The sequence below is a fragment of the Rhincodon typus genome, chromosome 3 (assembly GCF_021869965.1).
Source record: "Rhincodon typus isolate 14 chromosome 3, sRhiTyp1.1, whole genome shotgun sequence".
In the NCBI taxonomy this organism is placed as follows: Eukaryota; Metazoa; Chordata; class Chondrichthyes; order Orectolobiformes; family Rhincodontidae; genus Rhincodon; species Rhincodon typus.
Genome location: NC_063334.1, coordinates 123,242,851 through 123,256,857, shown reverse-complemented (window position 1 = coordinate 123,256,857; position 14,007 = coordinate 123,242,851). Strand labels below are relative to the sequence as shown.

At 43.3% G+C, this 14,007-nt stretch overlaps 1 protein-coding gene across 1 annotated transcript in view; it reads right to left on the bottom strand.

Annotated features, from left to right (window-relative positions):
- Positions 1-2,497: 2,497 nt before the first annotated feature.
- si:ch73-337l15.2 (glutathione hydrolase 6) overlaps positions 2,498-14,007 on the bottom strand; it is a 60,323-nt gene continuing 48,813 nt past the window's right edge. Inside the window, exons 3-4 of the mRNA XM_048594977.1 lie at positions 11,545-11,658; positions 2,498-4,996 (exon numbers count right to left, since the gene is read on the bottom strand). Coding sequence (XP_048450934.1) covers positions 3,726-4,996; positions 11,545-11,658 — 1,385 coding nt within the window. The 3' untranslated portion in view covers positions 2,498-3,725. The remainder of the gene's footprint in view (positions 4,997-11,544; positions 11,659-14,007) is intronic.

Below are 14,007 nucleotides of genomic sequence, written 5' to 3'. Positions count from 1 at the left end.
AATGTAATAAATTTGTTAGGCATGATTTCCTCTTCATGAAGTCACATAGATTCTGGTTGTTTACATCATGCATTTCAAAAGGCTAGGCTATTACATTCTTCATAATAAACTCAAACATTTGTGGTTGATTAGCAATGTGGTTGACTCTTAACTGCACTCTGGGCAATTAGGGATGGGCAATAAATGTTGCTTGGCCAGTGATGCCCTCAGCCCCTGAATGAATAAATAGAAAAAAAAATTTCCCAGTGACAAACACTAAGTCTATAATTACCTTCCACATGTTTCCCTTTTTGTGCAAGCATGATAAATTGGCTGTTTTCAAATCTTCCAGGACTTTTCCAAAATCTAAAGGCTCTGGGAAGATTGCTACCAGTGCATCCACTGTGTTTCATGATTGCAAGATTTTATTTTAGATATCTAAAAAGAGGGAGGCAAGAGTGGACATTGGACAGCTAAAAATGAGGAGAGCATGCTGGGAAAGCTAAAATGATTAAGGTAAATAAATCAACCTAGACCAGATGATAATACACCCGAGAGTTCTGAAGGAGATTGCTGAGGAGATTGTAGATGCATTGATGGTGATCATTCAGGAATCACTGGAATCAGGGAGGCTCCCAGATGTCTGGAAATGGCTCATGTGACACCCCTATTTAAGAAGGAAGGGAGACACAGACAGGAAATTATAGGACAGTTAGCCTGATCTTGGTCATTGGTAAGATTTTAGAACCCATTATTAAGAACAAGTTTGCGGAGTACTTGGAAGTGTGTGGTAAAATAGGGGGGGAATCAGCATGGCTTTGTCTAGGGGAAGTCATGCCTAACGAATCTGTTGGAATTCTTTGAGGAGATAACGAGCAAGTTAGACAAAGGAGAGCCAGTGGACATGATGTAATTGGATTTCCAGAAGTCTTTTGACAAGGTACCACACAGGTTGCTAAATAAGCAGCCATGGTGTTAGGTAATGGTACTGCCATGGATAGAGGATTGACAGACTGGCAGAAGACAGAGAGTAGGGTTAAAGGGGTCTTTTTCAGTGTTGCATCCAGTGACTAGTGGAGTTCTGCGGAGGTCCCTACTGGGACAACTATTCACATTGGACGTTAACAGTCTAGACGAAAGAACCGAGGGTATTGTTGCTAAATTTACAGATGACAAAAGATAGCTGGAGGGGAAGGTACTGTTAAGGAAGTGGGGAAGCTACAGAAGGACTTGGACAGACTAGGAGAGCAGGCAAAAAAGTTGCAGATGGGAGACAATGTGGGAAAGTGTGAGGTTATGCACTTTGGTAGGAAAGAATAGGGGCATAGACTATTTTCTAAATGAGGAAAAGTTTCAGAAATCTGAAGCACAAAGAGACTTGGCTGTCCTAATCCAGGATTTTCTTAAGGTTAACATTGAGGTTCAGTTGGCAGTTAGGGACGCAAATGCAATGTTGGCATTCATTTTAAAAGGGCTAGAATACACGAGTAGAGATGTATTGCTGAGGCTGTATAAGGCTCTGGTCAGACTGCATTTGGATTATTGTGAACAGTTTTGGGCCCCATATCTTAGGCATGATGTCCTGGCATTGGAGGGGGTCCAGAAGATGTTTGCAAGAATGATCCCAGGGATGAAGGGCTTATCATATGAGCAGTGGTTAAGGACTCTGGGTCTGTACTCAATGGTGTTTAGAAGGATGAGAACGGGTTCTCATTGAAACTTACAGAATACTGGATAGATTGAATGCGGAAAAGATGTTTTCACTAGTAGGAGACACTAGGACCCGGCGGCACAGCCTCAGAGTGAAAGGATAAGCCTTTAGAACTAAAATGAGGAATTTCTTCACCCAGAGGGTGATGAATCTGTGGAACCCATTGCCACGGAAGACTGTGTAGGCCAAGTCACTGAATGTATTTAAGATACAGATAGGTTCTTGATTAGCAAGGAGATCAAGGGTTATAGAGAGAAAACAGGAGAATGGGGTTGAGAAAAATCTTTATGATCGAATGGAGGAGCAGACTCAATTGGCTGAATGGCCCAATTCTGCTCCTATATCTTTTCTTATCACTGGAGCTACTTTTTTTAGTATCCTGGGATACCTCCTATTAGATCCAGGCGACATAGCAACCTTTCATTCCATTAATTTTCCTTGCACTTTTTCTTGAGCAGTAGCAATATTTATTTCCTCCACACTACTACCCCTTGATTACTTAGTGCCCTCTACTGAGAAGACTGATGCAAAGTATTTGTTCAATTCCTCTGCCATCAATAATGTCTTGAATGAAAAAGCTAGCTGCGAGTACATACAGCTCCAGGGAAACAACAGACATCAGCTTGTGAAGTGCAATCTTTTTAAAATTTAAAACAGAAGTGTGGTTACAACTGCTCAGACAAACAGCTTTGACAGTCTGCTGAGGTGATTAATCTTGGATGTTATATGCAATCAACGTTCGACGACATTAACTGGGTCCTGGGAAAAACAACTACCTGTGCTCCTGTTCAATAAAGGTGCAAAGTACACAACACAAATCAATTTGTATTTTGAACCATCACATTTAAAACAAAATTCCAGTACAAAAGAAACATTAGTGCCAATGCCATCTCCCAAAAAGCTTGTAGAAAACAAAACTTCGACTGAGACATCTCTGTTCACACTTTAATGCAATCCCCTTTATGCAATCTGTGAAAGGAGGTGGGATTTGAAAGCAGTCGCAATCAATGCAGTTCACTCCCTGTTCATATCCTCGAGGGAAAATCCAATAAGGGCTGCATTTAGTAGTCCTTCTTGGCCTCAGTGCAATCTGATCTTCCAGGCGATGCAGAATAAGGCTCGATGGATGTATCATCGAAAGGCGCGACTCACAGCTTAATGCAGTGCAATCAAATCTCTTCAACCCACCACCAGGGAAATACATGACAAATTGAGAGATGAAAGGTCAGTAATCATCATAAAGAGGAAGAGGCAGGTTACTGTTTAAGCTGGATACCCTCAGTCAGAATGGATGATAGCCCTGCATTGTCTATTTGTGGTATTCCTGTTGTTAGTTCACATTTTCAGCACTTGCGCTTTTCTTATTAAAAGAAGATATATTTAATTAATGTGGGATTGCTGTATGCAATTCTGATAATGCGCAATTAGCAACTATTAGTTTTATCCAGTAAGTTTTTTCAAAGTGAATGATGCATAAGTTAGAAGATGGATTTACATTTCTATAGCGCCTAACATAACTTCAGCATGTTCCAAAGTGTTCTATAACCAATGCAGTGCAGCTCATGCAAAGTCTCCATCGAAGTGTTGGAAATGCAGCAGCCACTTTATTAACAGCAAGCTCCCACAGACATTAATGAATTAAGGAACAGATAATCTGTTGTAGGCATTGATTAAGGAATAAATATTGGCTAGACACTGGGGAGAACTCCCCCTCCTGTACATCATAACTGCTCTGATGCTTTTAAATCTACTTGAGAGAGCAGACAGGTCTTAGTTTAATGTCTAATTTGAAAGACTGGATGTCTGACCAATACAACATACTCCCTTAGTACTGGAGGGGAGAGCGCTAATGATGTATTCGAGCCAGTAATGACCGTACAATACAAAGACAAGAGCAGGTACCAATCAAGGAATGGCTGACACTTGGGAATGAAATTAAGGTGAAACAGGGGTAATTAAAACCTCCCAAAATCCTTTAGGAGAAACCAGCTGGAGGGACAGGGAAGCAGATGAACAGAACAAGAATACCATGGTGTTAATAACCGTCAGCATAAAGACATTCTTGCGGCTGTCCAAATGCACTGAGGTGGCCCAGGTGGATTCCCACCATTGTGGCTGTCACACCTCCTGAAGTTTCATTAACCAGCTCCAGCTCTGGCTCCTGCTGTAACAAGAGGGTATAAATTTTGGAATCTCTCTGCACTCCAGACACCAGTTTGTGCAAAGTGCCTCCCTCTCCAATGTTCAGGTAAAAGCATGGACCAGAGACCGCTTCTTTGGTCGACCTCTCAAAATAAACTTTGTTCACCACCATTTGAGCAACGGCAAATGGGACAGAGGATCCTCCTGCACCAGCCATAGCCACGAGATCATCCCCGGCCACAGAGGTCAGCACGGCCGGACAGGCCCAATGATGGATGACAGAGTCTGTTCTCCCGGTGAAATCACTGAGGAAAATGCCTGTGGAAGGAGATAGGAACCTCACCCCGAATGCACTATTCAGGGAGCCCACCATTGCCAACATGTTACCAGAGCGGTCAATAACCACGACCTGACTGCCGGCTGGAGATGTCTTGTTGGAGGGTTTGTCCTCGCTTTGTTTCTGAAGGTTCCAGGGAACCGGTGAAGGGAAACCAGGTCGGCTCTGGTAGACACGCTGGGCTGCATTCAGAATATCCCGGTAAGTGGCAGACGTGTTTTTCGCACTGGAAATGCTCGCAAGCGACAGGTTGAGTCGCCCAGCCTCCTTCACGACCTGCGTCAGGACGCCCCCAGAGGCAGGAGGCGGAGCGGCATACAGGAAGAAACGGTCAAGCTCGGTCACCAGAGGCTCGGCCAGGGTGGCTCGCTGTCTCGTGACGGCCCGCACGAATTCCTGCCGACCCTTCCTCGGCAAGTCTCCAGCCAGCTGCCGGGCGAGGGGTTCCGGGAAGGAGGCTTCTTCCATCTCTGTGCTGACCCTCTCGAGGATGTCAGCCAGCTTCCAGTTAGTGGCGTTGACCCCCACTCCCTTCAGCTCGTGTCCACTGTTGCAGAGGAGTGGGCATAGCTCGGCCCTCTGTGCCTCCACCTCCTTCGCAGCCCCCACCAGGACGCTATCAACGGGGAAACCCTTTCTCGCCAGCTCCACCGGCTGCTGGAACAGCTTGGCCCAGCTCAGACTGCCATACTCTTGGTGCAATAGTCGGAGACCCTGGAGGGTCGATGGGACACCAAAGCTCAGGTTCAGGGACTCCACAGGATAGGCGTTTAGAACCTTTGTCACCCCCAACACCTTGCTGTGAAACACTGCCGAGACAGCTCCACCTACAGCAAAAATACAACAAGTCATTAAACTGGACACATGCGAGCGAGTTACCCACAGTGCTGACATCTGCAGGGGTTGCAAAGCTCGTGCCTCAGGGTCAGAGGATCATGGATTCATACCCCATTTCACAAACTCAAGTGTGAAAGCTGCACTACCACCTGAGGGCTTACTGCCCTACTTGGAAATGCTATATTGCAAGTGAAAACTGAGCAATGCTGTCCTCTCATTTGGACAGAATGATCCCAGAATTTTTATTCTGCAAGATAGCTGGAGAATTATCCTCAACAGGAACACAGGAAATAGGAGGAGTAGGCCATTCAGGGTCCTAGCCTGCTCCACCATTCAATATGATTGTGGCTGATCATCAATTCAGTACCCTGTTCCAGTTCCTCCACATACATGTTGATCCCTTTAAAATCATAACTCATACAATCTCACCAGCGCAGAATGAGGCCACTTGGCCCATCGAGTCTGCACCGACCATTCAAAGAGCATCTCACTCAGACCCTTTTCCTGTACCCCACATTTTTACCATTGCTAATCCACCTAGTCTGCACATCTTGGGAATGTGGGGGGGAAAAGCTGGAGCACCCAGAAGAAATTCTTTTCAAATTGAATTTTTCACGGGATGTGGCAAAACCAACATTTATTGCCCATTCCTAAGTTTCCCTTGATTTGCGTGGCTTGCTTGACTTCAGTGTTTTGTTGAGACTTCATAGCAATTGATACAACTGAGTAGGAGGCCAGTTTTTCAGATTTAAGAGGGCAGTTGAGAGTCGACCACATTGCTGTAGGTCTACAGTCACATGTAGGCCAGACCAGGTAAGGTTGGCAGTTTCCTTCCATAAAGGACATTAGTGAACCAGATGGGTTTTTATGGCAACCAGTGATCATTTAATGGTCATTCTTATTAAGATTGGCTTTCAATTTTAGAATTATTAATCTAACTCCACTGGCCATCATGGTGGGACTTAAACCTATGACCCCATAGGCCTCTAGAATACTTATGAAAGGAGGCCCTAGGAGCTGAAGACAGTCCGCTTATATCTAAGAAATTTCTCATCTTTTCAGTCCTTAAAGGATAAGAGACATACATTTTAAGATTGAGATGAGGAGAAATTTCTTCACCCAGAGAGTAGTGAGCCTGTTCATGCTGAGTTGATGGTACAAAGACGAGGGAATACAGATTTAATGTCATGGGCAAAAGATGCAGGGCAAATGAGAAGGAAATTGTTTTTCCTGCAGTCACTGTTAACAAACAAGGTCTTGCAGGTGGTGGAAGTCAGAATAATCAGAGGAAACTGAATGGACACTTAAAATGTACAGGGCTCATAGTGGAAGAATGGGATCGTATTGCTTTTCAGGGAGCCAGCATTGACTTGACGGGCCAAATGGTTTCCTGCTGTGTTATAAATGACTTTCTGGCGCTGTCAGGTCATCCCTCAGTCATCTCTTTTCTAAGCTAAAAGGTGAATTTATAGTGTTTCATTGAGTGACTCTGAAAGTCATCGCCTCACAATTGCTACAACATCAATAAATGCTCAGTTGCTGGACGTGTCTGTCTTCCAGTTTCTGAGTGAGAGATTTAATCTTGACATTAGCAGAGTTCCAATGAAGCTGAACGGTCAAGTTCCACAAATGACTCTCAGCCACCTTCCTCTCTTCGGCCTTTTCTCACTGATTCTCTCCCTCCCCCCACTTTCTCCCTGAAATAGCCAATTTGTGCATCACCTGCAAACATCCCAGAATCCCCACCCTCCCTACTTTTAATCATTGATCTATTCCATATGCAGTGAGGCACCCAGTAGGGAGCCCTGCAGAACTCTGCTAGAGACAATTCCAAAAATACCCAATCACATTTGCTTCCTGCCACTTTGCCTCAGATCCCAGAGTTTCTAACTCCTCTGATCAACAACCTTGGGGCTGTGGGTAGGCTATTTAATCTTGGAGATAACCATGGCCTGCATTAACCCCAAATGCACACATACACTCTAAGACTGTGCATAATAATTGATATATGACCTGTTAGCCTTCCATCAATTGTAGGGAAAATACTGAAATCTATAATAAAAGGATCTATAACAAATAGACACCCAGTTGATAACGATTTGATTTTGTTTGAGGAATGTGATGATGCTGTGGCTTTAAGAGATGTGCTTTATCCATGTTTCCTTCAGAGAAGTAGAAGCTATTTTTCCCCTCTCTCGATTACAGCCAAAAGCTGGGGATTCTCTTTCTGGGCTGCTGGATTGTATGTGAGACAAAATTTGTTTTCTGAATTCGCATTTTGCCAAGCGTGTATTGATGGGATGTTACTATATTGGAACAGTTAATTAGTGAGTTGGTTAGCTTTCCAATAGAGTTAAGTTGTTCCAAGTTTTTACAAAGAACAAGAACAAACAACAAAGAAAATACAGCACAGGAACAGGGCCTTTGGACCTGCAAGCCTGCGCTGATAGTTTTAGTATGGAAGGGCAAAAACTGTCTTCACTTACAGGATCCGTATCTCTCTATTCCCTTCCTATTCATGTATCCATCCAGGTGCTTCTTGTATGCTGCTATTGTGTCTGCTTCCACCACCTCCTCTGGCAGCGCGTTCCAGGCACCCACCACCCTTTGTGTGAAAAACTTGCCTCGCACATCTCTTTTAAACTTCCCCCCTTGCACCTTGAACCTGTGTCCCTGAGTAATTGCCCCCTCCACCCTGGGAAAAAGCCTCATACATTCCACTCTATCCATGCCATTCACAATCTTATAAACTTCTATCAGGTCACCCCTCAAACTCCTGTGTTCCAGTGAAAACAAATTCAGTTTCTCCAACCTTTCTTTGCAGCTAAAATCCCCCATACCAGGTAACATCCTGATAAACCTTTTCTGTACCCCCTCCAAAGCATCCACATCCTTCTAGTAGTGTGGTGACCAGAACTGTTTGCAATATTCCAAGTGTGGCCTGACTAAAGTTCTATAAAACTGCAGCATAACTTGCCTATCCTTACACTCAATGCCCTTTCCAATGAAGGCAAGCATGTCTTAGGCCTTTTTTACTACCTTAACTACCTGCACTGCCACCTTCAATGATCTGTAGACCTGCACACCTGGATCTCTCTGCATATCAATACTCCTAAGGGTTCTGCCATTCACTGTATAATTTCCACCTGTATTTGACGTTCCATCTGCCATTTTTCTGTCCATGCTTTCAACTGATCTATATCCTGTTGTATCGTCTAACAATCCTCCTCATGATCTGCAACTCCACCAATCTTTATATCATCTGCAAACTTACTAATTACATCAGCTATGTTTTTCTCCAAATCATTTATTTAGATCATGAACAACAGACTTGCCAGCACTGATCCCTGTGGAAAACCACTAGTCACAATTCTCCATTCCAAAAAGCATCCTTCCACTGCTACACTCTGTTTCCAATGACTAAGCCAGTTCTGCATCCATCTTGCCAGCTCACCCTGATACCATGTGGCTTCACCTTTTGTACCAGTCTACCATGAGGGACTTGACAAAGGCTTTACCGAAATCCATACAGACATCAACCGCCTTTGCCTCATCAATCACCTTCATCACTTCCTCAAAAAACTCAGAAAACTATGCTGTCTATTGCTAATAAGTCCATTTGCTTCTAAATGCATATAGATCTTGTGCCTGGGAAACTTTTCCAATAATTTCTCTACCACCGAAATGAGACTAACAGGTCTGTAATTTCCAGGATTATCCCTGTAACCCTTCTTAAACAATGGGACAACATTGGCTATTCTCCAGTCCTCTGGGAGCTCACCTATGACCAAAAAGGATACAAAGATGTCTGTCAATGTTCCAGCAATTCGTTCTCTTGCCTCCCTCAATATTCTGGGATAGATCCCATCAGGACCTGGGGACTTATCTACCTTAATACTTTTTAAGACATACAACACCTCTTCCTTCTTAATAGCAACTTAGCTTAGAAATTCAACACTCCCTTCCCAGAAGTCATTCTCCACCAATTCATTCTCTTTGGTGAATACCGACACAAAGTATTCATTTAGGACCTCACTTACCTCTTCTGGCTCCACATATATATTCCCTCCCTTGTCCTTGGGTGGGGCATCCCTTTTCCTGGCCACCCTCTTGCTTTTTATATATGTATAAAAAGCCTTCGGATTTTCCTTAATCCTGTTTGTTAACACCTTTTCATGACCCAGTTTTGCCCTTCTAATTCCTAGAAGTTCTTTCCTACCTTCGTCATATACTTCAAGGGCTTCGTCAATTCTCATCTTCCTAGACCTTACATACGCTTCCTTTTCCTTTCTGACCAAGGTCATAACATCCCATAACATTCAAGGTACACGTAACTTGCCATACCTATCCTTCATTCTCACAGAAATGTGCTGCTCCTGACCTCTTATCAACTGCCATTTGAAATACTCCTACATGTCCAATGTGGATTTACCCTCAAACAGCCACCTCCAATCAACATTCTCCAGTTCCTGCCTAATATTGTTGCAGTTCAACTTCCCCCAACTTAATGCCTTCACCCAAGAACTGCTGTTATCCCTATCCATGAGTATCTTAAAACTCACAGTATCATGGTCACTACTCCAGAAATATTCCCCGACTGAAACTTCACTCACCTGGCTAGGTTCATTTCCCAAAACCAGGTCTAGTATAACTACTTCCCTGGTTGGAATGTTTACATACTGCATCTTCTTTCTTTTGTTATATTTTAACAGTGGTGTTTGAATAAATTGTGTTTGACTTAATGTCGAGTAGTTTGACCAATTGAATTGCATCTGGAACATAGCACCTCACATTTACCTTTAAAATAAATGAAGTTAGGGTCTAGGCTACCTTCTTTATATATTTTGATGAGGTCTGGTTTGGTCCATAACAGGAGCTTGAAGTTTTTAAAGATGTTACTAATGAAACTGATAAAGGAGTGCCAATGGATTTCATATGCTTAAATTTTCAAATGGCTTTTAAGTCCGGCACAGGAGGCTAGTTAGAAAAATTACAGCACATTGGATTGGAGGTAATGTACTGGTATGGAATAATGATTGACTGACAGATAGAAAACAGAAAGTAGTAATAAATGGCTATGATTAGTGGAGTACCCCAAGGATCAGTACATGGCTCCCAACTGTTCACTATCTATATATTACACACATACATATACATATAAATGATTGAAGTTGGGGACATAATTTTTCCAAGTTTACAGATGATAGGATCATGGCTGATCACAGAGCCCAATACCCTAATCCTACCCACTCCCCCATATCCTTGGACCCTTTAGCTACAAGAGCTACATCTACCTCCTTGAAAACACACAACGGTTTGGACTCCGTCACTTTCTGTGACAGTGAATTCCACAGGCTCACCACTCTCTGGGGGGGGAAAAAGAATTTCTCCTTATCTCAGTCCTAAAATATTCACCCCTTATCTTTAAACTATGACCCCTGGTTCTGGACTCCTCCACCATTGGGAATATCCTTCGTGCACATATCCTGTCTTGTCCTGTTAGAATTTTATAGGTTTCTACCAGATCACCTCCTCGTTCTTCTAAACTCCAGTGAATACAATCCTAACAAATCACTCTCTCCTCATACATCAGTCCTGCCATTTCAGGAATCAGTCTGGTAAACCTTTGCTGCACTCCCTTTAAAGCAAGAACATTTTTCTTCAGAAAAGGAGACCAAAACTACATTCTATATTCCAAGTGTGATCTCACTAAGGCCTTGTATAAGTGCAGCAAGACATCCGTGTTCCTGTACTCAAATCCTCTTGCCAAGGAGGCATCTGCCAGAAAGGGAGTGCAGCAAAGGTTCACCAGACTTGTTCCTGGGATGGGCGGACTGTGTTATGGAGAGCAATTGGGCAAACTGGGCCTGTATTCTCTAAAGTTTCAAAGAATGACAGGTGATTAAAACTTACAAAATTCCTAAAGGGATAGACAACGTAGATGCAGGTAAGATGTTTTCCCTGGTTGGGTAATCTAAAACCAGGGAGCACAATTAAAAAATAAGGGGGATGCCACTTGGATCTAAGATGACGAGAACATTTGAATTTACTGAGTCGGTTGTGAATCTTTGGAATTCTCTACCACAGAGTGCTATGAAAGTTGATTCTTTGAGATGTTTAAGGTAAAGTTTGATAGATTTCTGATTATTGACAGTGTGCAGGATTGTGGGAATGAGGGTGGGGAACATGTATCAAGCAACCAAGATCATACTGAATGGCAGGGCAGGCTCCACAGGAAGAATGGCCTATTCTGTTCCTTTGGCCAAATTTACATTGTTCATTCAGAAGTTAGCTTTAATAATCTTTACCGTCACCCCGGATAGAATCAACTAGCTGGTCCAACCGGGCCTATTTCCAGTCAGTACCGATACTAAGGAATGGACACATTAAGGTCTGATATCAGAGAGAGGGATCGAGGAATCCATTGGCTCAGGCAATCAGCATCTCTATATCCATGCACGACGAGGATCCCCACCACACACTCCCAGTTAGAAACTCCAGAATGCCTGGTATCGGCTCCCTCTTGAGCCTCATGTACCTATTCCGGTACTGTGTGGATGCACCACTCCCAAACACAGCATCGCTGAAACTCCAGCATCGACTGCATTCCCACCTTCGATCAGGATCTCCTTCGCAAAGCTGGAACAAATTTCTTCAGTGAGGAGGAAAGAAACAGATGGCATTCAATTAGTACTGTGCACTCTGCTGAGCTTTCCAAAAATAACCATTATTGCAGGTTAGAATTTATGACCTAAAGGAGACAGTAAACAGAAAAGGTTGGCAGGGAGTAATTGCAATAATAACTACACACCTACAAACTAATCAATAGATCATTTTATTGGAATCTCCATGAATAAAAGATGCCTAATCTCCAGTTCACTGCTGTGGAACAACACAGCGTGAAAAATGGTCTATTTTTCATTTCTATTATATATGAAATTATTTGAGAAGGATTAAAAGATTCTATTTCACTGGGTTGGGCAGTTGGAAGATGTCATGTGATGAACCTTCAGCAATACGTCCAGGTTTGGGAGCTCCTGGGTTGTATTATTGGGGAGGTGATGGCCTAGTGGTATTATCACGAGGTAATCAATCTAGAACATAGAACATAGAACATTACAGCGCAGTACAGGACCTTCGGCCCTCGATGTTGCGCCGACCTGTGAAACCAGTCTGAAGCCCATCTAACCTAAACTATTCCATTATCATCCATATGTTTATCCAATGACCATTTAAATGCCCTTAAAGTGGGCGAGTCTACTATTTTTGCAGGCAGGGCATTCCACGCCCTTACTACTCTCTGAGTAAAGAACCTACCTCTGACATCTGTCCTAGATTTAGTCTGAGGACACAGGTTCAAATGCTATCATGGCAGAACGTAAGTAAATAAAAAATCTGGAACTAAAAGTCAATTTAAAGAAAAACCTATTTGATTCACTAATGAGGTTTACAGTATGAAATTTGCTGTTGTTACATGGCCTGTCTTGCATGTGACTCCAGATCCACAGCAATGTGCTGCCCTCTGGGCAATAAATGCCAATGAAGCCAGTGAATGAATAAAAAAAATTGACTGATGAGTTTGAGGGGCTGGAACCTGGAGAGGCTCACAATGTTCCATAAAGTTTTTGTAGTTTTTGGAGTCCAAGTTTAGGTCAGATGCTCTGTGTGGATCTTAATGTTAACCTGTGGACTGTGCGGGGGGAGGGCGATGTCAGATGGTTTTGAGGGATCACGTGTCACTGACTGTGAACACCCCTTTTGCTTTGCACTACATCAAGAGCTGGGGTAACAGCAAAAATTTGCTTTTGGGTTTCACACGCTGAATTGATCACGCACAGCATTTCATAGACTTCCTAATGGGCAGCAGTGTGACATTAGCAATAATCAAGAATGCTCGTGGACCTCAAGCAGATTCGCAGACACATTCCAACTCGTTAGCTATCTAGTGATTCGTTTGTCATGATTTCAGGAAGTTTCCACAGCTTGACTCTTCACTGATGAGTAACAGGGTTATTGAAAAGCCAAGCTTCACAGCACAAAATCGCTACATCTTGACTTATTTAGTATATTCTCACAATTATCTTTTCTCCAGCCTGTGTTATTGGTTTTGACCTAGGTTTCACCAAAACGCAACCTCTTAAAGTGTTCTTTAATAGGGTTAGTTGAGAGCTTTCCCTAGAAATCACATCTGCTATTTTTGTTCACTTCATCTATAAACCTCACCCCTTTTCTGCTGACACTACCAATACAGCACTGAGAGAACCTGTGTTCTTAGGCTGGACAGCTGGGATTGACCAGGGCAGGATTGGAAGTGGTGTGCAGGGATACGGAGAAAAGGCTGGAGATTGGCATTTGGTAACAGAACTGGTGCAGGCACGATGGGCCAATTGGCCTCCTTCTGCTCCATAACAATTCTGTGGAATTCTATTTTGAAGAAAAGCAGGGATGGTTCAGTCAGTGTACTGGATAATATTTATCCTTTAACCAGCCACACTGAAGAGCAGATTATCTGCTCATTAACTCACTGCTATACCTGGGAGTTTGCTGTGCAAAGTCTGGTTACCACATGTTTAATACTGCGAAAGTGGTGACACACTTCAACATGATTTTAACAGATAGCAAATGCTTTAGGACTTACTGAGGATGTGAACGGTGCTATGTCAATGCAAGGATTCTCTTTCACTGAGATATGAAATACTTGACCCACACCAGCTTCACTGTCCTCCCCATGCAGACATTTTTTTCTAAATTTATTCATGGGATGTGGGCATTGCTGTCTAAGCCAACATTTATTGCCAAGGATAGTAGGAACTGCAGATGCTGGAGAATCTGAGATAACGAGGTGTGGAGCTGGATGAACACAGCAGGCCAAGCAGCATCGGAGGAGCAGGAAAACTCTGAGATAACAAGGTGTAGAGCTGGAAGAACACAGCAGGCCAAGCAGCATCAGAGGAGCAGGAAAGCTGACGTTTCGGGCCTAGACCCTTCTTGGTCTAGGCCC